This window comes from Alnus glutinosa, chromosome 13 (assembly GCF_958979055.1).
Source record: "Alnus glutinosa chromosome 13, dhAlnGlut1.1, whole genome shotgun sequence".
In the NCBI taxonomy this organism is placed as follows: Eukaryota; Viridiplantae; Streptophyta; class Magnoliopsida; order Fagales; family Betulaceae; genus Alnus; species Alnus glutinosa.
The window spans coordinates 10032247-10059848 of NC_084898.1; the positions used below are offsets into that span (position 1 = coordinate 10032247).

The 27602-nt window shown below is 39.6% G+C and overlaps 2 protein-coding genes across 3 annotated transcripts; one reads left to right on the forward strand and one right to left on the reverse strand.

The window, feature by feature from the left end:
- Positions 1–1580: 1580 nt before the first annotated feature.
- Positions 1581–11439, reverse strand: LOC133854204 (flavin-containing monooxygenase FMO GS-OX-like 4). 2 transcript variants are annotated; one of them, XR_009896791.1, is made up of 8 exons: positions 10806–11439; positions 10648–10718; positions 10412–10564; positions 10209–10291; positions 9762–9897; positions 9483–9656; positions 4311–8973; positions 1902–2030 (listed from the first exon to the last, which is right to left on the reverse strand). XR_009896791.1 is itself a non-coding variant. In XM_062290291.1 (7 exons), exons 1-7 carry the CDS (start codon positions 11389–11391, stop codon positions 1818–1820), a joined length of 1416 nt encoding a protein of 471 aa, XP_062146275.1. In that variant the 5' UTR covers positions 11392–11438; the 3' UTR covers positions 1581–1817. The 2 variants fall into 2 exon arrangements, 1 of the variants encoding a protein (XP_062146275.1); XM_062290291.1 differs by lacking the exon at positions 4311–8973 and having other exon boundaries at positions 1581–2030; positions 10806–11438.
- Positions 11440–26687: 15248 nt separating this feature from the next.
- LOC133853883 (uncharacterized) lies at positions 26688–27602 on the forward strand. Its single transcript, XM_062289902.1, has one exon. The coding sequence runs from the start codon at positions 26688–26690 to the stop codon at positions 27600–27602; it is 915 nt and encodes a 304-aa protein (XP_062145886.1).

Below are 27602 nucleotides of genomic sequence, written 5' to 3' on the forward strand. Positions count from 1 at the left end.
AATCGTATTTTTGGATTAGCTAAATGAAATGTATAAAAGTATTTTCTTTTTTTTTTGTTTGGATGTTTGAGATAAAGAAAATAAAGAAAGAAAAATTTATGATTTGATCATTATATATAAATATATTGGGAAAACTACACTCTACCCCCTAATGTTTCGCCTATTTTTCAATCTTGCATCTAAAGTAAAAAAAATTTGCGATGGACCTTAACAAAGTTTCCTAATTTTGCATTGTAGCCATTCCGTTAAATGATTCCGCCTTCATGTGATTTTTGCTCTCAACTTTACCAAAACGCCCTCATGTTTCATTGGGATAGAATTCAACATGGGATAGCTACAGAAAGCCTGACTCATATATTTTTGTTGCAAGAGAGATCAAATCCCGGTTCACAACCTTAAGACCAATCGGTATGGTTTTTCATATTATATCCTGGAAGGCAAGAGCATTTCCTCTCAGAACCAGCAACATAGCTGTATGTACTATTGGCCCCACAAATACCATGAATCTTGCAAGGTTTCTGAATGGCTTCCCATCAAATAACCCACGTCTCCTTTTCCTCTTTCCAGCTGTAGACTCGAATATCACCATCGTAATCAATTGTCAGTCTTCTATGAAGCACAGCCCCATAATCAGCTGATACCGCAGTGAAATCATCGGAAGAACTGAAGTTCCCTAAGAAATCAAGCACTGCAATTCTACTATTGTTGTACGTGGACCTTTGAGCATCCCAACTCACAAGCCATGGATCAAACCAATAAATACTGGAAATCTCAAGTCCATCGTAAAGAAGGCAGAGAAGATTATTGTCGTTGAAGAAAAGCTTGTAGAAACTAGAGGAATAATGGCTCTGGCTCCTTGAGGAGACAAGCTTTGTATTTCTAGTGAGTAGTTGTTGGGGGAGAAGGGTATCTGTCGGAAAATGGAAGCTCTCCCACAAAGTAACACCCTCCAAAGTGTGTAGAACAAGATTACCAGTGTTGTAGAGAGACAATTGTACTAATGAATGCGAAAGAGTGTTTATCGCCCATACGGTGAACTTACCGGCGTCAATCAAGATAAGATTTCCAGTTTTAAGAAACATGAAGGCATTTTGGTGAAATCGAGAGCAAAAATCACACGTGTGGTGCACGTGCGGCAATTTCCATCAGGGAAGACGGAATCATCTAACAGAATGACTACATTGAAAAATTAGGAAATTTTGTTGGGATCCACCGTAAATTTTTTCACTTTGGAGGTAAGATTAAAAAAGGAGTGAAACATTTAGAGGGTAAAGTATAGTTTTCCCATATATTTTAATTGTCTTTTATACGTCGGAGGATAGCAAGTATGCTTAACACATATAATGAAGGAACGTGTAATTCCGTACCATTTGGGGGAAATTAATACAAGGGAGTGGAATGGAATATCGAACTCTGTTCTACCATTTGCTTTGCCTTCAAAAGATCACGAACAAGGGTGGTTGATTTCAACTAATTTTTTCATTCGATTCCTCTCAAAATCCCCCATCCAAATCAACCGTTAGTGATGTACAAGGCATCATATCAAATGAATATGACTAGTAACGGGGAGTAAAGAGACAAATGCAAAATGTCATGATGTATTCAATTATATTTGAGCATTTTCTAAGCACTGTCAATCTTGATTTATTCAATTTCAGTTCCCAAGCGCTTAGAAGAATGAACAGCTCTCTCTCTCTCTCTCTCTCTCTCTCTCTCATTATTCTTAATTTACATTATTATTCAAAAATAATGTATAAACCACCAGGAATAGAAGAGAATAATAATAACGCAAGGAAAAAATGAGTCTTGAAGCTTGATTACTGAGAGAGGTATCTGTCACTAACACGATTTGAGATTTGGTCAATGAAATCCTCATGAGCTTGCAAAACCAAGTGATGATCTTCCCATTCGTCACGGTAAGACTCAGGTCGAGCAAGTCTGTTCTTTGCAGTTGAGTAATACATTTGTTTTCTCCATTCTTCATCTGCAGGACATCCACAATGGGCGGCAAGCCAAGCATTGTACTCGAACTGCAAAGTGACACCAAAAATTCTTTTTGAGCATGACCAAATTAATGTAAAGAAATCAGAACAAGAGGTATGCACTTTAATTGGCTTCAAAGGCCAAAATACATCTCTCCAACTTAGCTGGTCTCTTACTACGTGAATCAAGGTAGATTTTAGTAAATGTGTTACAATCCTTACGTAAAGATAAAGACTAACACAATACTACTTCTGGTAATCTGAGAGAGGTAGGCAGAGATATACTTATAGTCTTAACTTACTAAGGATTGTAACATTCCTCCCCCCATACAAACGTCCTTGTCCTCGAGAACAAATTTTGAAAAGCGAGAAATGAAGTCAGCCTTCTTTTCCCAAGAAGCATTTGCTGTAGAATAACCCGCCCAATGTACCAAGATTTCCAGGTATTCCCTTGTGCACCCTCCGCTCCAGTATTGCTTGATGCTGGACCTGCGAATCCAGCCCATCGGGTAGCTCGATCCCTGTAGGTTTTGTGGTACCCACATGCTGCTTAAGAACTGAGATGTGGAAAACAGGATGCAATGATTCCTAGGCAAATCAAGCAAGAACGCGACGAGTACAATTTTTTTAAAAAATCTTAAATGATTCTCCTTGTGATGCTTCTTGTAAATTTGTGCCATTCGATGTTGAGCTTTTAGCAAACAATCCCTCGCCTCCCTAAGTAGCTGATCATGCTCCACTAGAGTCTTCCCAACGGCTTCCACCTGTGTTGTGCCCTTGACATATGATAACAAAGTGGGAGAAGATCTTCCATACACCAATTCATATAGAGTTATGATATGAGCTGAAAGGGTACTAGTGTTGTAGCAATACTCAACCCATAGAAGCCACATAACCTATTCTTTAAGCTTTGAACTCGTTAGACATCCTAAGTACATCCCTACCGTGCGATTAAGGACTTCCGTTTGCCTGTCAGTTTGCAAATGATAAGCCGAACTAAAATTGCATTTAATTTTATGAAGTGAAAAAAATTCAGTCCAAAAACGACTTGTCAATGTTGGATCTCGATCACACAGAATGGACCCCGGCATGGTGTGTCAATGACACAAAACTGAGACAACCATGCCTTTGGGCCTCTTACAACCTAGCCGGTCAACAACCACCAGAAGAGTGGATTTCCCATGCGACTTGGGTAAATCAATAATGAAGTCCATTGAGGCCTCAGCCCAAACGTTAGTATGGGTTGGTAAAGGTTGCAAGAGGCCCAAAGGCATGGTCGTCTCAGTTTTGTGTTGTTGACACACTTCACGCTGCCTAACAAAGGCCTTGACCCGCTTCTTCATTTTGGGCCAGTAAAACAGTCTTTAGCATCTTCATGGTTTTAAAGAGTTCTTCGTGTGTGTCCCATGTATTTCTGCAATGATGGGCTAAATGAAAGAAGAAGTGCTGCGCAAATATACCCGCTCCATAAAGAAAATCAGGCCCTCCTTGAATTGCCATGGCCCACCGCCTCTCCTTGTATTCTGACAACTAGAGCTTGGAGTTCTAGATCAGATTGAATTTCTTCTTGAATAGGCTCTAGCCAATGTGGTACTGGATGAGAAATAGCCAACAAAGTATTCAGACCTTCTATTCGTGACGAGGCATCGGCTACTGAATTTTATTTTCCCCGCTCATACTCAATCTCATAATCTTATTCCAATAATTTTACCAACCACCGTTGCTGGGCTGCAGTTGATATAGTATGATCCAATAGAAATTTTAGGTTTTTCTGATCAGTGCAAACAATAAATTTTGAACCCAACAAATAGGGTCTCCACTTTTAGAGTGCCGAGACTAATGCCAGCATCTCTTTTTCATAGGTAGATAGTCTGAGCTCTCTCCCCTTGGTATCTTTGCTAAAATAAGCTATGGGTTGATTTTCTTGCAGCAAGGCCGCCCCAATGCCTAACCCAGAGGCATCACATTCTACTATGAATGGTTTGGAAAAATCAGGTAAAGTTAGAACTGTGGCCTGGGTCATAGCCCGTTTCAGCTCATTAAAGGATTCCTCTGCGTGGGCTGACCATCCAAAGGCATTCTTTTGAGTTTGGGCCACCCCATTATTGAATCAAGTTTTCCAGGATCCATCTCCACCCGTTGCGGAGAAGTTATGTGTCTCAAATAGCACACCTCAATTTTGCCAAATTGGCATTTATCTCTCCTCAGGAACAATTGATGGGTCCATAAAATTTCAAAAACTTGGGCCACATGATGCAAGTGTTCCACCTAGGTTTTGCTATAAATTAAAATATCATCAAAGCAAACTAAAGCAAACTTCCGAATTACCTTCTGAAAGATGTTCTTTAGGGCCCGAAAGGTGGACTGGGCATTGGATAGCCCAAACTGCATTACTAGAAATTCGTAGTGCCCATGGTGGATCCGAAATGCCGTCTTTTCAGTATCTGGTGGATGAACTCTGATTTGATGATAGCCTAAACGTAAGCCCAATTTGGAGAAAACTCTGGCCCCCATGCAACTCATTCAGAAGATCATCTATCACAGGTATGGGGAAATTTATCCTTAGATAAATTTCCCATGATTGGATTCGAAGCTCAGTAGTCAACACACATAATCTCCATGATCCATCATGTTTCTTCTTGTGCTAACTGTTACTACTCTGGAATTTAAAAAGCAAGAGACTTGCCACTCAATTTCATTTTTTTTTTTTTTTTTTTTTTTTTGATAAAAAGGATACTCATAAGGCCAAACGCTGACCAGACCATGGCTTGACAAGATTGGAATTTTATGATTATGGGCTCTGGCAAGTGCTACGCCTTTGGGCTCATGAAACAGGCTAGAGTAGTGATCAAGTAAGGCCTGGATACCGGGCTCCACTTCTTCAAATTGGGCTCCCTTTTCTCCTAAGTGGACTGCCTTGATTTGTCATACCTCTGCAGCAGCCACGAGTTTCAGAAACTTTGTCCAATCTACCACCTTATCTTGAGGCGTTGAAATTCCCTGCAACACTTCCCAGTCTCCTTCCCACACAAAACTCATCCATAGACTTGAAAAATCCCACAAAATGGAACCTAAGACCCTCAGCCACAGCCGCTAATACAGCCTCACATCCTTCAATATCTAGTATGCAGAAGTCCACCATGAAGAAAACGTTGTCCAGCCATATGGTGATTCCACGACAAACACCCCCATTGAGCAACCATTCGCCGTTAGCCACGAGGACCTCCAGTCTTCCTCCCTTCGTCGACGAGATTCCCACTCTTTGGGTCATGGCGGTGCTGATGAAGTTGTGAGTGCTTTGTTATGTACCTATGCTAGGCGAAACAAAACCCTAGTAAACCCTAGTGGCGGCTGAGACACTTATGGGGATGTAAGGGAGGAAAGTCGTGTACTTGGGGAGCACAACTTTGGGTTAGGAAGTTCCTAGAAATAAGGGGTTGTTATCACCCACTAGCAGCCTAAGATTCAGCCTAAGAATAAGGGATTACAATTCCCATTAGCAGCAGATTTGAAGGAGACCAAATAAGGGAATTATACTTTCCCTAGAATCGGTTATTTCAGTATTATTTATTTGTTTGTTTGCACCCTATTAATAAGGGGTTTTGAGGAGAAATAAAGCATGCAGAAAATTATCAACAAACGACTTCTATAGTTGTTAGGAGGCAGGGATACCTCGAATACCCCATTATTCATTCATCACCTTCACCATAGGTAAACCCAGGAAGACCAATCCTGCAACTTTGCCCCTCACCAAACCCATCACTCGCTCACAAACACAATCCCAAACACAGGCCCATAACATTTTAGTATCAGAGCCAGGTTGTGACATGACGGAACCACGGATCAAAAGATTGGAGAAGGAGATGGGATCGATGGAAGACCGACGACTCAGGAAACAGATGGAAGAGATGCTGGCGGTTCTGGTCGACCAATTCCAAACAGCCTGAGCGGAAGACACAGCAAATTCGCAGGTTCCTCTGGGTTTGGCAGGACAGTCGCCTAGACTGAATCTAGCAACTCTTTCCCAAAGGTTGCCAAATTGAACTTTTCTAAGTATGATGGTACCGAAGATCCAACCAGTTGGGTATGTCGTGCGGAGCAGTTTTTTGAATTTCAACATACTGCAAAAGAAGACAAGGTAGTTTTGGCAACCTACCATCTTGAGGGTGAGGCGCAATTACGGTACCGGCTCTTTAAGGAGACTAAGGAGGACGCATCATGGGAGCAATTGAAGGATGGGCTGCATGTGAGATATGGCACTACGCAGTTTGATGATTTCTTTGGGGACCTCACTAAATTGCGGCAAACAAGGACCGTACGGGAATATCAGGGACCATACGAGCGCTTGTTGAGCAGTGCCGAAGACTTTCGGTAGCCCTACAAAACGAGGGGTTCATCAGCGGCCTCAAAGAGAGTATTAGGCCGAAAGCCCAAGCCTCCCGACCCACCACCCTCACTGCCGCAGTGGGGCTTGCAAGGTTGTATGAGGCATGGCTGCTGTCACAACGAAGAGGCCCAAACGTTTTAGAGCCAAGGAGGGCCACGGGACCACCCAACATACCGCCACTGCCGTCAGCCAATTTGGTGCGAAACCGAGCTCCAATGATCCGAAAACTAAGCCCAGCCGAATTGAAGGACCGAAGGGACAGGGGCCTTTACTTCAATTGCGATGACAAATTTTCACCCGAGCATAGGAAATGTATTTGCGGTGCTTCACCAGCTCTTCACCAAAACAATGGGCCAAGTGGCTCCCTTGGGTGGAGTATTGTTACAACACGGGTTTTCATTCGGCCACTAAGCGAACTCCCTTTAAGATCGTTTACGATTGTCCTCCAGCTTCCTTATTGCCATACATTCCCAGCACAACCAGGTCCGTTGCTGTTGAAGATACATTGAAGGCCCGAGATGACATTCTTCGGGAGGTGCGACAACATTTGTTGGAAGCTCAGAATCGAATGAAACAGGCGTATGATAAAGATCATATGGAATGGGTGTTTTCCGAAGAAGAATGGGTCTACTTGAAACTCCAAGGGTACCAGCAAAACTCTGTGCAGACTACCAGCATCCAAAACTAGCCCCCAAGTTCTATGGGCCCTACAGAATTGTCAAACAGATCGGCCTTGTAGCATGCTGCCTTGCACTCCCACCAAAAGCCAAAATCCATGATGTATTTCATGTCTTCAAGATGATCTCCCCCTTATTTCAAAAGATAGCCAGTTGACTCCCCAAGCCATCCTTGATCAACGACTCCAGCAGGGAAATCCGGAAATACTGGTGCATTGGAAGGAGCTCTCACCCGCTGATGCCACGTGGGAACTCCTCTCGGACTTCAAACTTCGCTTTCCAACTTTTACCCTTGAGGACAAGGGTCATTTTAAGGCCGGAGGAGTGTTACGTATCTATGCTAGGCAAAACAAAACCCTAGTAAACCCTAATGGCGGCTGAGACACATATGGGATGTAAGGGAGGAAAGTCGAGTACTTGGACAGCACGACTTTGGGCTAGGAAGTTCCTAGAAATAAGGGGTTGTTATCCCCCACTAGCAGCCTAAGATTCAGCCTAAGAATAAGAGATTATAATTCCCATTAGCAGCAGATTTGTAGGAGACCAAATAAGGGAATAGTATTATTTCTATGTTTGTTTGCACCCTATTAATAAGGGGTTTTGAGGAGAAATAAAGTATGAAGAAAATTATCAACAAACGACTTCTATGGTTGTTAGGAGGCAGGGGTACCTCGAATACCCCATTATCCATTCATCACCTTCACCATAGGTAAACCCAAGAAGACTGATTCAGCGGCTTTGCCCCTCACCAAACCCATTACTCGCTCACAAACACAATCCCAAACACAGGCCCATAACATGCTTCCACTATCAAAGAGAAGCAGGATTTTGCAGCCACCCATAGTCTTTTTTATCCACATCGTGCAAGGACCGTGAGCTTCGGTGATGGCGTGTAGAGAAATTGCTGGCAGCTCCTCCCCCTCTCTGAGAAATCCTTTGAAATTTTCCGCATCAACCCATTCTGGTAGTGCTTCCTCTTCATCATCCTTCAATTCTAGCCAAAACAATTTGGCACATCAATGGCCAGGTTTGAATTTCTCGTCATAATTCAAACACAACCCTCTGCCCCTTCTATCTTTTAATTCTTTTGCTATGAGTTTTTTGATTTGGGGATTCTTGGCTAGGGTTAGCACCCACGATGGCATGGGCGGCAGATTGGGGGGCCTTAGGGGTTCCGGCAAACTATTCCGGCATTGGGCTTGTTGCTTGGCTTCGTACAACTGTGCCAAGCCTATTGCAGCGATGAGGCTTGCGGGGCGTGCTGCTTGAACCTCCGTGCATATCATGTTTAAGCCCACTGATGAAATGCCCCAATTGGTGTTCTAGAGAAAATTTGCCAACATGACTTGGGAGTCTTTTTAATTGAATTTGATAGTCACGCACTGACCCAACCTGTTTCAGCTTAGATAAATAATCAAAAAAAATCCTCAAAAAGGGTTGGACCATACCTAGCATGGAGACTCCCCCTCTTTAAAAGCGTCACTACTCTTTTCGTTACGGTAGGCAGCTAAGGGTAGTCTCTCCTCCTCGTTTGTACCATGGAATTCAAAAAATTGCTCGATCCGGTAAATCCAACTAGTCGAGTCGTCATTGCTACAATAGCGCGGAAAATCTAACTTAGACACCCTAGGAGCCATTGATCCTCTGGTGCCCAAACCTGTCTGGGGCATTCGTGGTCCTTCACTGCGATTATTAGATCAAATCCCTGTGTTGGTGTGTCGATGATCAAACAGTTGATCAAACCTGGAATTCATTGCTGTGAAAGCTCCCGCATCTCAGAATCAAATTTAGTCTCCAATGGTTCCAGCCGTTGCTCGGAAGGCAACGAGGAAGGTGAAGACATTGTTGGCTCTGGTAACAAGTTGTTACGTGCCTTAGAAATAGACCGCATAACTGGACCTTGGACTGGAAAGTTGATATGATGGTCCTGCGTAACTTCACTATGGTTACCATAAAGAACAAAGATAGAGGCTTTTACATGGACCTCAAGACCTCACAACGCAATTTGATTTTACTGAATAATTCTCTACCCATACTTTATTCCAATACTGCACTTAAATGAAGGTTACAACACTGACTTAGACCAGGATTAGGACTTATAGTCCCACTTGGACTTGGACACTTACTTAACTAGGATTAGAACTGATAGTCTCACTCGGACTAGGACTATGACTCTTGCATAAAGATAAAGACTAACACAATACTACTCCCAATAATCTGAGGGACGTAGGTAAAGATATACTTATAGTCTTAACTTGATATCTAGTGCAAGCAGTGTTTAGACACCCTTATGTTCTTTCATTGTGCCAGTTTGGGACCATTTAACAACACATTGAAAATTGGCCATTAGCCACCAAACTAAATTAATGTGAGCTCACAAAAGTAACAAACATCAAAATAGACCATGTAAGGCTCCTGGCTTGAGCAAATATATACCTGACTACCACCCAAATTGTGAGTGTACCGCTTAGGCATGCCAGAAACTTCGGCCGATGAGTAGAAAGCTTCAACATCTTCCATCATCTCTTGTTGTGATGGAAGCATGAGACGATTAGACAAGACACCAGCTATCCACTTGCCTTGTAATTCAAACATGGGAAAAGGAATAACCTGGCACCAACCACATACAAAGATTTTCTTCCACCATTAACTAAGATCAAAATAATATATATCCAACTAAAAACCAAGGGCATACTATGATAAGTAGGGATAAACCTTCCACGGTAACCCAACAAAGGAAAGCCATGGGGCCAAGACTGGCGGGAAAATGTGCTTGTACAATGGCCCCACACGGTTGTCATCCACAGTCACAAAGCCATCCGTTTCAAGAAAAGGAAAATGATACTTGTACCTTAAAAAGAGAAAGGCTATGGTTGTTAAAGTTTCCTTTATCTTAACAAAGGACCCAAAACATAAAACATTCACAAAACACTTAAAACTGTTTTCACTCAAACTGATTTATGTCAAGTCAAAATACTTTTCAAACCAAAAACAAAAATCACTCTCCAAAACACTTTAACCAACATTCACACAACTTTCAATTATCATTCAATGCTTCATTTTGGGTTCACTCACAAATTTTACATTCAATATGAAACTTTCTGTTAAGGGAATTTTGGTCCTAGATGAAGCTAAGGCCAAATAATGGAGTTTTCAGCATACCCTGTGCAGTGAAGAATGACATCAGCAAGGATAAAGCTACGGTCTTGGAAATATACAGTACCATCTTCACAGACACTTTGTATCTGCATCAATTTAGTATTAAGATTAGCACTTTAGATCAACTTTACGCAGAATCACAGTGAAATTACTCGAATAACTTGTCATAATAACCACCCAATTGTCACCATGGGAAAGTATTTTACCATAGGATGAAGCCACATGTTATCATAGCCAGCCTGCTTTCCAAATGTTCCATCTCCAATTGTTCTCGCAGCAATATGTACTTCTTTGGCAACACCAGCAATGTCCCGAGAAATATCAAAAGCACTTGCTGAACTCCCTATCAAAACTACAATCTGTCAAAAGCATACTTGTTCACTATCCAAACTTTAAATACCCAAAAAAATAAGGATGAAGTAGATAGAAACCTGGCACATACTTGATCTCGAAAAGGCTCTGGAACACGGTAATTGTGGCTATGAATTTGCTTCCCAGGCCATTTACTCATGCCTGAAAAAAAAAAAAAAAAAGAATAAGCTTCTAACCGATTGATTTAGTAATTTACAATTCTCTTTCATGTACCCAACACATAAATACCGGGAATTTCAGCGACACGAGGCTCGGTGTAGTGGCCGTTACACACAACAACGGCATCAAAAATCTCATCCACACTCGTTTCGTCTCTGCCTCTCTTTCTTGACATCACTTTCCATTTCGAGCCCTCCACTAATCCCACGCGCATTACCTCCGTCTCCAGCCGCACCAATTCAGCAATCCCAAACTCGCGCGCGAAGTCTTCGAGATACATGAGGACCTCTCGGTGACCCGGGAAGCGCCTCGGATCTCGGTCCGGGTCATCCCGTGAGACGAAAGGGTAGTCCCGGAAACCCATGGACTCCCGGGGGAGGTTCGTGCGGAGGGAGCGGTAGAGGCTTGAGTGGATCGTGGTCCGGATGGGGCCGAGTCCGAGCAGGTCGGACTCGACCTTTGGGGTGTAGACCCAGGTGCCGCCCACCTGGTCGGCTTGCTCGAAGACCACCACGCTGAGACCCTCGCGCCGGAGCTCCCGGGCCGTTACAAGACCGCCGGCGCCAGCTCCAATCACGGCCACGTGGCGGGACACAAGTGGCATGGGCAGTTGTCGTATTGTTGTCGTCGTTGTTCCTGCGATTGCCCTTTCCATTGTGATAGAAGGGAAATGCTCAAAAAAAGCATCCTTTCATCCCCCTTCATTCACCTCTTTTCATTATATAAATTGATTTTAATGTAGTTTTTATTAAAATCAATTTGTTTAATGAAAAAAGAGGATGAGAGGAAGATGAGGGGTGCATGTGTAGCACCCCTCGTGATAGAAAGAAGAGCTCGCAAATGAGCGTAAGTAATTGACTTGGATAAAAGGACAGAAATTTTTCTAACAAAAAGATTTCTTTAGGTCCGTTTGGGTTTGTGATTTCAAAAAGTGTGATTTAAAATAATGATTTTAAAATATGTGATTTGAAAAAAGTGATTTTTAAAAATTCAGTTAAGCGTTTGGCAAAATCGCAATTTAGCCTTTAAAATCGTGAATTTACCTTTAAAATTCTACGTTTTCAAAAAAGCATCATCTTATCTGCGATTTGAAAAAACAGATTTTCTACGTTTTCAAATCGCAATTTTTAAAAATGTAGTTTCCAAACGATATATGTTCTGCGATTTGGTTTAAAATCGCACTTATTGTCTACGAAATCGCAATCCCAAACGCACCCTTAATTTAGTGTATAAAATTATCATGTATCCCTAAATATATAAAAGGTATAATTGGATTTTGAGGTTGGCCTAAATTACAAATCATTTTATATAGTACAAAAAGTTTATAAAGGGTCCATGTGGTAAACTATAATTACAAATCACTCCCTGAACCCATTTGTCGTCCATCAAGTTAACAGATTCCGTTAATTTGTCACGCCATACTTAATAGGAAATCGATACGTGGCCACCCCAGGCCTAGGGGAGGTTGTGCGCCACCCCAGACATGGCTAGCCACCCCTTTGCTATTTTCTATTTTAAAAATAAAAAATAAAATATTTTTTAAGTTTTATTTATTTATATTTTTTTTATTGTAATGGACATGTGTCAATTTCTTATTGAGTATGACGTGGCAAACTAACGGAATCTGTTAATTTGGTGAACAAAAAACGGGTTCAGAGAGTGATTCGTAATTGTAATTTACCATAGTAAGTATCTATGAACTTTTTGTACCACAGGGAATAATTTGTAATTTAGACCAATCTCAAGGATCAATAATGTAATTATCCTTATATAAAAAGTACATAATTTCTTATTTAATATGTAAAAAATATATGATTTTAAAATAAAAATTATTAAAATTATTAGCGCCTAGGCTCACTCATTATTCTTGGACCAGACATAAAACAAAAGGTTGCCGTTAACGAGTGTTTAAAAAATTGATTCAAGACTACTTACTTATTTTTATGAATTTTCTTTGTATATTGTTCTTCAAAATTAAACTACACCTATATTTTAATATTTTTAAGTTTAGATTTTTTGTCAATTTGAAATCTAAAGTTTGAACTTATTGATCTCTAAAAGTTGTTCATTTTTTGTTAATGTATTTTATTTTATTTTTTTGGTGAAAATTTGTTAATCATAATCCTATTATTAACCTTTAAAAATGTACCTTTGAAAAACAAAAGATGTCATTATAGTGAAAAAATTAAGAATTAAAAGAATTGAGAAGGAATATAATTGGAATCTATTAGGGCAGTTTCCATTATGGTTTGAACTGCATGTTCTTCGATGTTCTTCACGCTCTCAAAATCACTGCAAAACAACAAATCAAGGGAACCTTCCAGGGGTCTTACTCCGATGCCTAAATTAGCTTTTGAGACAAAAATATACTCAATGCATAAAATAATTAATCTGTCATTATATATGGGGTATGGGCCTATTTATAGGCAAAGAGGTATAGGGAAACCTAAATTAAGTTTCCTGCTCCTACTTGACCTTGGAGCACTGCCAGCGTTTGATTTGGAGTTAAATTCCTTATTAGACGTAGGATATAGTCCGGATCTTTAGGGTGATCCTGGATCTTTAGGGATTCCCAAATCTTTAGGGATTATATTAGGACTGGGAGTCCAATCCCAATTCTACTAGGAATATGATTGTTGACCAAATTCTTTAAGAAGTTTTAATTGGATTAGGGTTCGAATTCGGATTTCCTTGGATGAGGCTGACACCTGACTTCCCAAGACATGCTTTGTCCCTGGCCTTGGCTAGCTGATACCTGAGTTACCGAGACATGCTTGTCCCAGGCCTTGGCAAACTGATACCTGAGTTCCCGAGGTACGTTTATCCCTGGCCTTGGTTGAACTCTCGGTCTCGGGATGTCTGCATTCTTGAGACTCAATCTGGATGAACCTTTTTGTCTCTTATCCTCGAAAATAGCCTCTTTAAGGGATGGAATCTATTTCCCTGGATTGGCCTACCCAGGAGTCCTGGTGTCTCGGCTTAGAGCCACCAATTTTCCTCGGGTCGGTATTGACCTGGTAGCCCATGGTTCTTCAGATGGGCCAATATGAGTAGATTTATTCCCAACAATTACCCACCAATTCCCTTAGCGAAAGCATATTCAGATAATGAGAAATCTGTGTCTCGGAAAATTTGAGCCTTGGCTCCTTTCGAGGCTTGAACAAGCTTTTGCTTCCTACTCTTTGACTATCTTGGGTATGAAGCTGCCAAGGATGATGCTCCTTAGTAAACTTTGTAATCTCCTTCCAGAAATGTGTGATTGAAAAATGATTGGACTTCTAATTTATTAAGTGTGTGCAATAGTGTGCAATAGTGTGCAACAAAATATCAAAATGCAGAATTAAAGGAGACAAATATTTTGTTGACGAAGTGAAAACTCAGTTAAGAGAAATAGCACTCCGGGGCAGCCAAACCCAGGATATCCACTATTCATAAGACAAAGCTAGTTACAAAGCAGTAACACTCACATACCTTTATGTAGTGGTCGTACCTTGAACTCTAACGTGTAACCCAACACAAACGTCTCACAACCAAGTCTCCTACTTGAAGGGGTCTTCAATAGAATCTTTTACCTTAGGGCTAACCCCTAAGACAGACTTCAGTTTCAGCATAGCAACAGCACTTGGCAACGGCTTGAGAGTGAGCAGATCAACGCAGTAACTCTAAAATATAACTCTCTAAGCACTACGGAATTCCATACCAAATTCTTGCAGTTCTCAAGCGTAGGGACCTCTATTTATAGGAGGTTCAAATGAGCGTCTAGCTTGAAAAACCTAGGCACCATTCGGATAGTAGACATAAGGCGTCCGGACGAACAACTGTACGACCGACTTTCCAAAATTTCACTGAAATTCTTTCCTGATTTGAGCCGCGTCCAGACGGTGTTGCCTTGTCGTCCGGACGGTCGCACTTTCAGCTGCATGCAATTTTCATATTAAGGCTTCGTGTGTCCAGACCAAGGGAATGGTCGTCCGAACGGTTGATTTGATGCACGCAATTTCCATATATGTAGCTCGCGCGTTCGGACCATGAATGTTGTTGTCCGGCCGTCTGAATTTTGAATGCGCAACTTGCCTTATGGATGAGCGCGTCCGGACGGAAATCCACATCATTCGGACGGTTGCAGCGATCTTCCAATATCTGTGTTTTGAAAAGAAATCCTATAGCTGGTCGAACACTGAGTGTCGTCCAGACATGCTGCTGAAATATCCGGACGGATGCAAGGTAGAACAGTTTGAAGCTTCTTGACACAGAGGAAGGTCTGAACGAAAAGTTCTCGTCGTCCGGACAGTATTTCACGTCGTCCGGACGGATGTTGCTTGACTGATGAGCGTCCGAACGGAATACCACGTTGTCCGGACAGATGCAAGGGATCTAACTACACTGTCTTGAAATCTATACATAATCTTCTAGAAACATATCTCTGAAGAAGACTTCTGAAAACTGACTGAACCCTGATTAAAAGCATAATTGTTTATGTTACTGACTGATAAGTGTCCAGGCGTTTCACTAGGCTGTTCGGACAATAAACTCGGGATCCGACTTTTACTGAGTTGTAGACTTTGCAAAGTCTTAATGGAGTTTGGAAATTCCTTCTTGATGCTTGACACTAATCTCGCCATAATAAGGCCCTTTCCATATCAGAAAAATAAACTCTGAATATTTGGAGACTCTGAACTGATACGGCATCTCTGTGAAATCAGTAACATTACATGATAGTGATTTTGTCCAACAGAATGCAGCCAACACAAAAACTAACAAACTCCCCCTTTGGCTATTCTGGGACAAAAAATCACTTGACCGGTTAAAAATACAATCCCGATCCAAATCAAACATATACTCCCCTTTTTTGTCTCAAAGGGACAAAGGGTAAACAAAGTATAGAAAGAACACAGTAACAAAATACTCCCCCTTGATGTCTCAATAGGACAAAGGTAAACAGAGTATATAAAATCCACAGACAAAAACGTTCTATAATCCAAAACAAAAGGAAAATAGAGAAAAGTCTACAAGTTGCCCAAAAGAGAGGAACAAAAATCCTCCAAGTACCAAATCCCGTTGATCCACTGAAATCAAGTAGCAGAGAGAAATCTGTATAAAAAGCTGGATTTGTACTACTTCAGCTTCTAGCTCAGGAAGCCAAGAACCAAGGACTGAAAAACCTTCAAGCTCTTGATTTTGCAAAGCCTGAAACTAGTTATCCGTAGATTGACATCCTCTAAGCAACTGGTCTGCAAGATAAATGAGGAGATTCACCACTAAACCTTTAACTGATACATATATGAGGGAATGTTACAGAAGGCTCTACATGAGCCTGGGGGGGGGGGGGGGGGGAAGAGCTTGTCTAACACCTGAGACCTTTGGAAATATAAACATATGACTTCAACAACAGTCTGTTTTCCAAAAGATCCATCTGTCAAACAATGTGTTGGGAGCCACTGGATATCATATTCCTGAACAAAAATATCTCCAAAAATACCATTAAATCCTGTTAGTTCCAAAAATAATGTGGTATTTTAAGACGGCTGTCAAATGGATGCCAAAGAAAAATATAAGCAATACAGCTATTCATAAGGCATAAATATATCAAGATCAGCCTAGCACACAGACAGAAAAGGATTTTCATGCACAATATCTCAAGAGAATATTCCAATCAACAAATATTCTGATATTCTAAAAAGAACAAAAACTTAAAAGAATAACGGAAGACACAATGAAGATCATGGAATGAGAAGAGATGTGCAAAGAATGTCAAAATCTCGGGAGAAATCCACAAGAAAAACACACAACATGACATGATAGATCAATAAAAATGCAGAGATGTGCGTATGGCAGAGAAAGAGATGCAAGTCTTAAGCCTGTAGAGATCCCGTCTGGACGTGTCACTTGACCGTCCGAACGGCTATTGCTAAGACAGCGTACGGCAAGACTGCTCTCGTCCGGACGTAAGAATAGGTCCGTCCGGATGCTTCACACTGAAGATCTGAAATTGGAGAAAAATTTGCAGAAAAATATTTTTCCCTAAAGTTATCTTCAGAACACGCATATATAATCAAATGATAAAACAGTCAAATAGCATTACAAAAATATGCAAAGATATAAATGAGAGATAAGTATTCAATAAGCACAAATTTCCTTGCAGATAGAAATTTTAAATAGATTACTCAACTCATGCAATGCGTGTGTGTGTGAAAGCTTTTTCAATAAGGTATGAAGTTCACTGATATGACTTAAAGCAACCGTATTTTTTATACAAGAAATAAAATCGATGATAGATCAGTCAAAAGTCAAACCTTATCTTACTAGGGCCTAGCCACCCTCATCTGATACACTCCCTTTAAGATGCAGCACCTAATTGTTTTTACTTGTACCATGAAGGACTAGGTAAAATTTTACTTGCACCATATAGGACAAGATATACAGCTAATTCAGCATAGGAGCAGTGAATATAAGCACAGAATTCACAAGAATAACTGCTTGTTTCTTTTGGTGCTGCAAACTAGAGAGAAAGCTAGAATTTTTAGGCTCAAGGTTCAACTAGCATATTGGTCAATTTGACCATCTAATTAAAAACATCTCTCTCATTAGAATTTCTAGAAGCAAGAAGTCAAAGAGGAAAATAATGTACCTTAGGGGAGCCTTGGATAGTGCACATTTTCATCGCATTAGGAAAGTAACTATCTATCATTAAGATGCAACAGGAAAACTTAGCAGATATCAGACATAAACTCTCAATCATATATAAACATATTCAATTAATGCATAATGAACTGAGATGTCAGGCAAAAACATATACAATATCTAAAAAGCTATCAAAAGAAAAAATAAAAATTCCGCATCTTCTCCCCAAATTTTTTTTTTTTTTTTTATCAAAACCAATAAACAGAAAAACAACAAAGACATGCTTATGGAAAAGGAAATGACATCTAGTCCTAGCATGTAAGGTAAAATCAAACCTGTCCTCAGGGAGAGAGGTTTAGAAATACCAAGACAGAAAAGCAGCTGCCCGACGTGCTTTAACTGTCATCCCCCAAAAAAATATCTGCAGATATTTCTCAAGACAACAAGAGAAAATATGGGGGATAAAATAAATGGTTCCTCAAACAAAATGCAAGGCATGAATAAGATATGACAAGATAAACAATGCAATGCAAACATACCTAACATGCACTAGGATTTAGGAACCAAAATCCTAGGCATGGGAGACATCACCTACTAGGTGAGTCAACTCACCCTCAAGGGGTGAATGGTCTCATCCTTCCTTACCCATACCTTCTCTACCTGTGAGGCAGGGATGTGAGCCATGTCCCAATTGATCAATCTGACTAGGACATTCTTCATCATGTTGACAAGCCCTTCATTGGTCTGATTCTTCTTGGGCTTGTGAGGCTTCACTTTGAAGTATTCGGATTTGAAGTGGCCATACTTACCATAGTGATGGCATGAGGGAGAATCCCTTTGAGGATAATGCCATTGTTGCCGAAAAGCATGATGAGGCTTGGAAGGTTTAAAGTTGGACTTACCTGTCTTTTGTTCTATTTTCCTGATCCGAGGCTGCTAATGTCAGATCTGAGGATAGTGTGGCCTAATGTGTCTAGAGACACCACGATGATAGCAGGTAGGCTGACTTTGTTTGCTGAAATGCTTCTTGAAGGGCTCTACAAGTTTAAGATTAGCATTTTCACAAATAACAAAGCCCTCTTTGAGATATATGCCTCCTATGGGGCGAAACATATTTATCTGAAGAGGTTTTCTCAATAAAGCCCTTTCTGGAATCCTCCTGCTTCTTCCAAGGTCTGTGGGATTTTAATAGATAACAATTTGGTCTAATATGACCAACCTTCCCACATTGATGACAAATAGGAACAAACTTACCTTGTGTTCTCGAATCCTTGGAGTTAAGCTTCACACAGTTATTTAAGCAAGAATTTTCAGAACAAGCTGCATCTACTATCACATGCTTAATATCAACAGAATCTAATTCAGAATCAGAAGCATGTGAAGTAGAAGTACTTAAATCAGCAGTCAAACTAGGCTTGTTAGAAATATCTGAATGAATACACAACATGCTTTTCAAATTATCACTTGAGAATTTTTTCAAGAGATTTTCAGATTCCTTTAATTTATTCTCAAGTGTATCAATAATGTCAAATAGCATGGTATTCTCAGATTTCAATGAGTCAATCAAAGCATGTGATTCAGATAACTGAACAATCAAAGACTCTTTTTCTTGCTTCACCTTTTTGAGCTCTTTTGGAGAAACAATTTTATCTAATTTAGCAAAACTTTAGAGAGCTCAATATCTTAATTTTCTTTAGGTAACTAAGAGAAATCCATGATAAAAGGTGTAATAAAAAATAGAAGTCACAAGAGATGAGGATCACACTCAGAAAATAAATCCTTAACAGAGTGTACCTGCTCTGATACCAATTGAAAAATGATTGGACTTCTAATTTATCAAGTGTGTGCAATAGTGTGCAACAAAATATCAAAATGCGGAATTAAAGGAGACAGATATTTTGTTGACGAAGTGGAAACTCAGATAAGAGAAAGACCACTCTGGGGCAGCCAAACCTAGGATATCCACTAATCAAAAGACAAAGGTAGTTACAAAGCAGTAGCACTCACATACCCTTATGCAGTGGTCATACCTTGAACTCTAACGTGTAACCCAACACGAATGCCTCCCAACCAAGTCTCCTACTTGAAGGGGTCTTCAATGGAATCTTTTACCTTAGGGCCAACCCCTAAGATAGACTTCAGTTTCAACACATCAACAACACTTGGCAACGATTTGAGAGTGACCAGATCAGCGCTGTAACTCTAAAATATAACTCTCTAAGCACTACGAAATTCAATACCGAATTCTTGCAGTTCCCAAGCCTAGGGACCTCTATTTATAGGCTACAGGTTCAAATAAGCGTCTGGCTTGAAAAACCTAGGCCTCGTCCGGACGGTAGACATAAGGCGTCCGGACGAACAATTGTACGATCGGCTTTCCAAAATTTCGCTAAAATTCTTTCTAGATTTGAGCCGCGTCCAGACAGTATTGCCCTATCGTCCGGAGGGTTGCATTTCAACTGCACGCAATTTCCATATTAAGGCTTCGCGAGTCCAGACCAAGGGAATAGTCGCCCGGACGGTTGATTTGATGCACACAATTTTCATATATGTAGCTCGGCGTCCAGACCATGAATGCTGTCGTTTGGACGTCTAAATTTTGAATGCGCGACTTGCCTTATGGATGAGCGCGTCCGGACGGGAATCCACATCTTCCGAATGGTTGCAGCCATCTTCCCATATCTGTGTTTTGGAAAGAAATCCCTTAGCTAGTCGAACACTGAGTGTCATCCGGACGTGTTGCTGAAATGTCCAGACGGATGCAAGCTGGAACAATTCGAAGCTTCTTGACACAAAGGATGGTCCGGACGAAAAGTTCTCATCATCCAGACGGATGATGCTTTGGATAGGTGGACGTCTGGACGGTATTTCACATAGTCCGAACGGATCTTGCTTGACTGATGAGCGTCCAGACAGAATACCACGTCGTCTGAATGAATGCAAGGGATCTGACTACACTGTCTTGAAATCCGTACAGAATCTTTTAGAAACATATCTCTGAAGAAGACTTCTGAAAACTGTAATACCCGGAAAAGACACCCTACTTAAGTTATTAAGATATGTGCATAAGTACAAGGCTTAAGAATTGCTAATAGTCTAATAAAATTATGTATTTATGCATGTAAAGAAATAGATCAGTAAAGTTGAAATCGATCGAGCGACTTTCTGGTCGATCGAGCGATTATGGGTCGATGTCGATCGATCGACTAATTTTGGATCGAGCGACTTTATCCAGTGCGATGCAGCTTATGGGTAAACAGCAGAGAAGTGATTTTCTACCTTTGATTTTGAACCCATTGCTTATGGACGGCTCCAAATGATTGAAACTTATTTAGTTGGCCTAAGTTAGCTTAGTTTGGTTGAAATTGAACTAGATATGGTAGTACAATCTAATTATGACACTAGATATGGAAAACAAATCTAATATTAGATATTACATGATCTTGCATGGATATCTCTCTCTCTTGCGGTCAAAGATCCGACCACTGGAAGAAATTGTGCTGGCTTGATCTCAGCCATTCGAAGTTATTATATATAGCATGCATGGGACATCAAAAACCAGCTAAAGCCCTCCCCATACCACTCACGTAAGCCTCCCTTCCTTTCATTGTTTTGATGCTGGATCTTCCATGGAAAATCTCTCTCACTCTTCTATGAAAACCAGCACTTATGAGCCAGAAATGAAGCCTTAAATCTCCTCTTGTTTCTCAACAATACACCAAAAAAACCAACATCTGAAATCTCTCTCTGATTCTAGCTCAAAAACCAGCAACTTCCAACTCATTTCAAGCACTCTGTTTTGGAGTTAGACCCCTTCCTTTTATCCAATCTGTTGGGTGCAAATTTTGGTAAGTAAATCTTCCTTTTTACTCTCTAAAATTCAGTATGTGTTCTATAGGATCATGGGTAGTTTCTCCTCTTGAAAGAATTACACTCATGAAGTTTTAAGCAAGCAAGATAGTAGCTTTGCTTTAATATTTTGTGTGGGGATGAGCTGCTGAAACAAAGGTGTGTTGATTAATAAAAAGGAATGTGTGAAGTGAATGGTGTGTGTGTGTGTTGTATGCTGGAACTCCCTGCATGAATGAGAATATTAAGTATAAACTTAGTAAGTGACTGTAAATGGGTATATGGCTAATGTTGTGTGTGTGTAGAAGTAGTATTTTGGCCTCATATGGGTATGAATGGGAGTTATATAACAACATACTAGTTGGAATGAATGGCTAATAAAAGAAGATGTCTTAGTTTCATTATTCAATAATCTAAGATAGCATTCAATATCTTGATTAAGAAAACCAAAACGGAAGTATTAGGACAACGGTTAAAATAATACTTTAAGGATAAGTATAGTAAACATATTTGTAGCCTCTTTTCACTAATTTAGTATTACTACATGATTGAAATTATGCAGTTATAGAGAAAGACTTTTGAAGCAGAAACTAGTAAGTATCTCTATACTTACTGAGGACGAAGCTGGTTGACTTTTCCTATAATACATGCTTACTGCTTTATTTACTTGTTTGCGCATGTGGTTTTGCATATTTTATTATTTCTAATAATCTGTCTAATAACAAGCTATTGGATCAAGATCCACGGTGGGTATGCGAGGCTTCACATGAGTTCCAAGGTTCTCAGTGAATGAGGAGGTACCTGAAAAGAATAATAAATACAAAAACTGGTGTACCAAGGTCACCAGGGAAACCAAGGTTTCCAGGAGCCAAGGCTCCCAAAGATTATAATTAAAAGTTAGTGAGGAAACCAAGGTTTCAAATAACACGCTAACCGTGCCAAGACCAACAGAGTAGTGGAAAAAGGGAAATACCTAAAACTCTACACTTAAAACTGTCATTGCTTTATGATTACGTTTATGTTCATTTTATGTCTATGATTCGCAATCATAGATTATATTTTGTATATACATGTGATTATATGGCCATTGCATTATGTTGCATTAATTAAATAAATCAGCACTCATATTATTATTGGAAACAGCAGACTCACTTTGGTGTTTATGTTGTTTTCTTCTCTTTGTATGGTATTTGTAATGGTTCTGGCTATGAAGAAGAAGAAGATTATCAGGACTATCCCGACACATAGACGGTTCCTAGTTCAGTTTTTTGTAAGGCTAGATAGCCTATATTTTGGGACTACCCTGTTGTAGTTCATTAGCCTAACTTAAGACAGTACTTATAATTTCTCCAGTATATGTAGATATTTGACTTGTATGATTACCTAGCCCTGTGAGGCATGACTGGTATTACTGTTTGTATAGTTATGCTGACTGACTTATTATATATTTTGAGGTATTTTAGTAGTAGATCTGAGGTGTCATTCTATTCCCAATCGATATTACATTTATTCCGTTGCCAATAATTACCTCTGATAAGTTAGTAATGTCTTGTGAAAATTCAAAAAATTTCACTTACGCTTTTTGTAAAAGCGGGGCGTTACAAAAACTGACTGAACCCTAATTAAAAGTATCATTGTTTATGTTACTAACTGATAAGTGTCCAGGAGTTTCACTAGGCCGTTCGGACGATAAACTCGGGATCCGACTTTCGCTGAGCTGTAGTCTTTGCAGAGTCTTAATGGAGTTTGGAAATTCCTTCTTAATGCTTGTGACATTGATCTTGCCATAATAAGGCCATTTCCATATCAGAGAAATAAACTCTGAATATTTGGAGACTCTGAACTGATACGGCATCCCTGTGAAATCAGCAACATTACATGATAGTGATTTTGTCCAACAAAATGCAGCCAACACTAAAACTAACAGTGATGCTTTTGTAATTTCTAAAAACCTGAAACATGTAGCTTGCAAATTCAATGGTTAATTCCGACCCCCCATGCCTTCTTGTTTTCTACCTTAGGGTTTTTTCCCTATCTCAGGAGATGGCCTCCTACCTCATGAAATCGTGGCTTGTCTACCTTGTACCTATAAATCTGTAACCTGAAAACTGAGGGATACCTCCGACCCCCCCTTGCCTTATTTTTTATTTTATTTTTTTGTTAGGGTTTTTTTGTCTACCTTGTTTTTTATAGGGTTGTCTCCCTCCCTTGTTTTCTCTACAGGGTTTTCTCCTTTCATTTACCTTAGGGTTTTCTGCCATCCTTGTTTTCTCTATAGGGTTGTCTCCCTGGATTGACCTTAGGGTTTTCTCCCATCCTTGTTTTCTTTACAAGAGTTTTCCTACATTTACATTAGGGATTTCTCTCATCATTGTTTTCTTTGTAGGGTTGTCTCCCTGATTTACCTTAGGGTTTTCTCTCATTCTTGTTTTTGATAGGGTTGTCTTCCTGCATTGTTTTCTCTTCAAGGTTTTCTCACTGGATTTGCCTTAGGGTTTTTCTGTTTGGAATTGGTTTGCAAAAACAATATTGTGCAGTGAAAAATAAAATTACCAAATCCAGGAACGAACTTTATGAAGAACAGACAAAGAACAATGGTATTTTAAAAATAAACTACAAATCAGAAACAGTTACTTGAATGTGTTTAAAATAAATGGCCACTCCTTGGCTATATGGACAAGATTAAGCTCCTTTCTCCTTGTAACGCCCAGTAAATTCAAGCTCTTAAGAAATCATTGATATTGTTGAGGAAACAATATCCACATGTTTTTATAAGCAAACCTAAAGTTGTTTCGAAAAATTAAAAGATCAAAACCTAAAAACCCTTAAAAACTTAAAAGTTACATTTAAGCTTTAAACTTTGATTGAACCGAAAATAGGTCAAACGAACTCAGATTTAGATAATTCAAAGACCGTTGTACTTACAAAAGAAAGATCTATCATATGGCAAAAGTTAGTAAAGAAGTCCACCAGTTGACTTTTTGACCCGAGCCTAAATAACCCAACTGTCGATATTAAACGAAAAACTGTCAAGAATAATATCTCCATGCTTCTAGAAACATTTATGTATAAAAAACAAGAGTAATGATGAAAGGATAGGATATCTCAAAAGTAATCATGAAAAGGAGGAAAAATCAATAAAGCAAGTGTGAACGCTGAAAGTGGATAAAAGATATTTTGGCTTTATAGACAGAAACTTTGACTTGACTGGAACTAAGTCAAAACGGACTCAAAATGAGATGAACCAAAAAGAGAAAATGTTTGTCATGAAGTCCTCTATCTACCCTCAAAATTTCAAGTCAATCAGAGTACGTTTGACCATCAAAATAATTCCCGGAGTAGGCTGCCCTCTAGTTGGACGAAAATTCTAAATTCCCAATTTACAAGACATTATCCAATAAGCTAATTCTTTTATTACATTTTGGACCTAAATACCCCTACCTTCGTCCTATAAATAAGCATGCAAGGCTCCTTGTTTTCCACACAAATCCTAGACAACTTCCTTGAAAGCTTTGTGCTTTGGTTTTCTCTCCCTTTTTTCTCTCCTTCTACCACACAACCACTTCGGTGTTCTTGAAGTTATTTTTCTCTCCAAATCAAATTGGTAAGTAAATCTTGACACTTCTTCCTTACTATTTGATTTCATTACTTTTTATGAATTGTTTAAAAGACCCAATAAGCTTAAGAGATAAAAGAATTAAAGTAAAGGGTAATATAAACTGCTTTTACATTTCATTGTCCTCATGACTGATCTTATGACTTTCATGAGTTGATCATATTTATATTTCGTATTTAAAATTCATTGTCCTCATGACTGATCTTATGACTTTCATGAGTTGATCGTATTTATATTTCGTATTTAAATTTCATTGTCCTCATGACTGATCTTATGACTTTCATGAGTTGATCGTATTTACTCTTATTGTCCTTATGATATATTTTAATCCTTCAAGTTCATATTTGGTGGTATTGGTCATATAGCCTCGTCATCAAATTATGAACCAAGGTTTTACGATTATCGTAAGTGATCGTCTCAAATATAATGAAGTGATGGATAATAATAAATATAAAGAGATGAGGGTCTATAAACAATGATTTGTTTGATAGATAATTGATTTGTATATTATTGTATGGATGGATTTTTATACAGAAAAGAAGTCTAAGGACTACACGGGGAAGAGTGTAAGTATGGATGTACTTACTGAGGAATGATTCTATGTTTCATTAGGACTGTGTGGTGTGTGTTTATTGCATGTGGTTGTTCATGCATTGCATGTTGTGTCCAATTAATATAACGGTTGATGAGATAGCCATCAACGAGCTGATGTAGTAGCAAGGGGAAGGAAGGCTAGTCAGTGGATCTAGGGGGTTCAGAGTGACCCAGGGGTATCCGAAGGCCTAATATATAACTAATGCTGGGACCAGTAGGATTCCAGTACAAACAGGTAAGACTTTAAGTGTGAGGCAAAGGACGTGAACGGGTTCAGATAACCTAGAACGAGAGGTCTGAAGTAAGATGATCCTAAAACACAAACTAAATAGTTACTACGATGCATATTCATACAACCCTTACATTTGCATTCTATATGAACTGTTATTAGATTGATGGTAACGTAGATATGAAAATAGATGACTCACTTGTTTGTCTATGCAAATATGATAACGCCATATTTGCATAGTTACTGATGCAGATCTGGAGAATGAAGGCATGGACCCATATGCCAGTTTTGATGGTTTTTGAAACCACTCAACGAGCGATTGTGTGCTAGTTTAGAAATTACTAGTTGTGCTTATGTTTTGTTTTATGGCATGTAAATATGTATAGCGGTGTCATGTTTAGCATGTTTTATGTTATAAGCTTATGTGCTGTTTGTGGCACTAATTTTGATGCACCTAGTGTGCATATGACATGTAAAGATAAACATAAGTAACTTTTAATAAATGTACCGAGGTATTTCAGTCAGCTCTAAATGTGTTATGCTATCAATTCCTAAGGCTTTAGAAGAAAAAAAAATATATTCCGCTGCGAGAGTTTATCTCTGATGTAGTAATGTCACGTGGAAACCGGAGGTTTCTGCTTACGAATTTGCAGGCTCAAATTCGGGGCGTTACAGTTTGGTATCAGAGCAGTTCGCTCAGGTGACCATCGGAATTGACCTACCTAGAAACTAGAGCATAACCAAGAGCTACTTTTAATAAATGATTTTATAAACCACGTAAAAGATTTCGTTTGAAGAATCTAGTGTTAAGTTTGAAATAATAGTAAATGAATAATTATAGAACTGTAGAAGCATCAGTTTTGTTTAAATATGCTATGTACCCTAAGTAAAATAAAAACTTTTGTGTGTAACCTCTTTGTAAGAATTAAAGAATGATAAGCTTTTGAAGCTAATCAATATGCATCTATGTGATTAAATATATTGTGTAGTATTTAAATTAATTATTATTTTGGTGATTAACTTGATACGATGGTATAGAATTATGGCACCTCGACGTTACCCTGTTCGTAACGAAAACTACGGAAACCATCGTCATGGCAACCGTGATAACGAATTCCCACCTCCACCTCCACCATTTAATGATGGAGTGAATCTAGCCTTAGCTCAATTTATGGCTGAAACAACTAGGCAGTTTGCTGAAGTAGTGGCAAGAATTCCACAACCTGCCGGTCGAGTGGCGCAGGTAGGTTGTTCTATGCACGATTTTGCTAGCCAGCAATTTCGCCTATTTGATGGAATGCAGGGACCGTTAGTTGCTGAAGCATGGATTACGGATATCGCGCTATTGCATGAGACCCTTGGCTGTACTGATGAGCAAAAGGTTAATTACACAATACTAAGGTTAACCGATGAAGCTGCAAGATGGTGGAAGTCTAAGAAAGGACTCTTAGGAATAGAGTTAGGATATGGAGTTGCTATCCCTTGGGATAGGTTTGTAGAGGCATTCAATGGGCGTTTCTTTCCAAGGGCACAAAGGCAGATACGGGCCATTGAATTCCAGAATCTGGTGCAAGGCACAATGACGGTAGAGCAATATTCCTCGAGGTTTATTGAACTATCAAGGTTTGGCCTCAACTTAATCCCGGATGAAGAAACAAAGGCGGAACGTTTTGAAAATGGCCTTAATCCTCGTATTAAGGAAAGAGTCATGTGCCACGAGATTAGAAACTTTGTTAAATTAGTCGATATAGCATCAGTTGCTGAAAGGGGAATGCGTGAATCATCCGCCGCTTATGAATTGAAGAGGCGAGCAGCATCGCAGGTGTCATACCCATTCAAACGACTTGCACTTAGTACTGGAAGCAGGCCAGTTGAGAAGAGGAATTTCCCTCCTACAACAGGGAATCAGGTGCCTTTATGCCAGAGGTGCGGGAAGGTGCATGCTGGAGATTTATAG

Excerpts from the sequence above, each read along its gene's own strand:
- LOC133853883 (XM_062289902.1), top strand. The coding sequence starts at position 26,688 with ATGGCACCTCGACGTTACCCTGTTCGTAACGAAAACTACGGAAACCAT.
- LOC133854204 (XM_062290291.1), bottom strand. The coding sequence starts at position 11,391 with ATGGAAAGGGCAATCGCAGGAACAACGACGACAACAATACGACAACTG. Across the intron at positions 9,898-10,208 it reads GTCATTCTTCACTGCACAGG|GTACAAGTATCATTTTCCTT; the intron begins GTATGCTGAAAA and ends TCTCTTTTTAAG. Across the intron at positions 2,031-9,482 it reads ACAATTTGGGTGGTAGTCAG|TTCGAGTACAATGCTTGGCT; the intron begins GTATATATTTGC and ends GTCACTTTGCAG.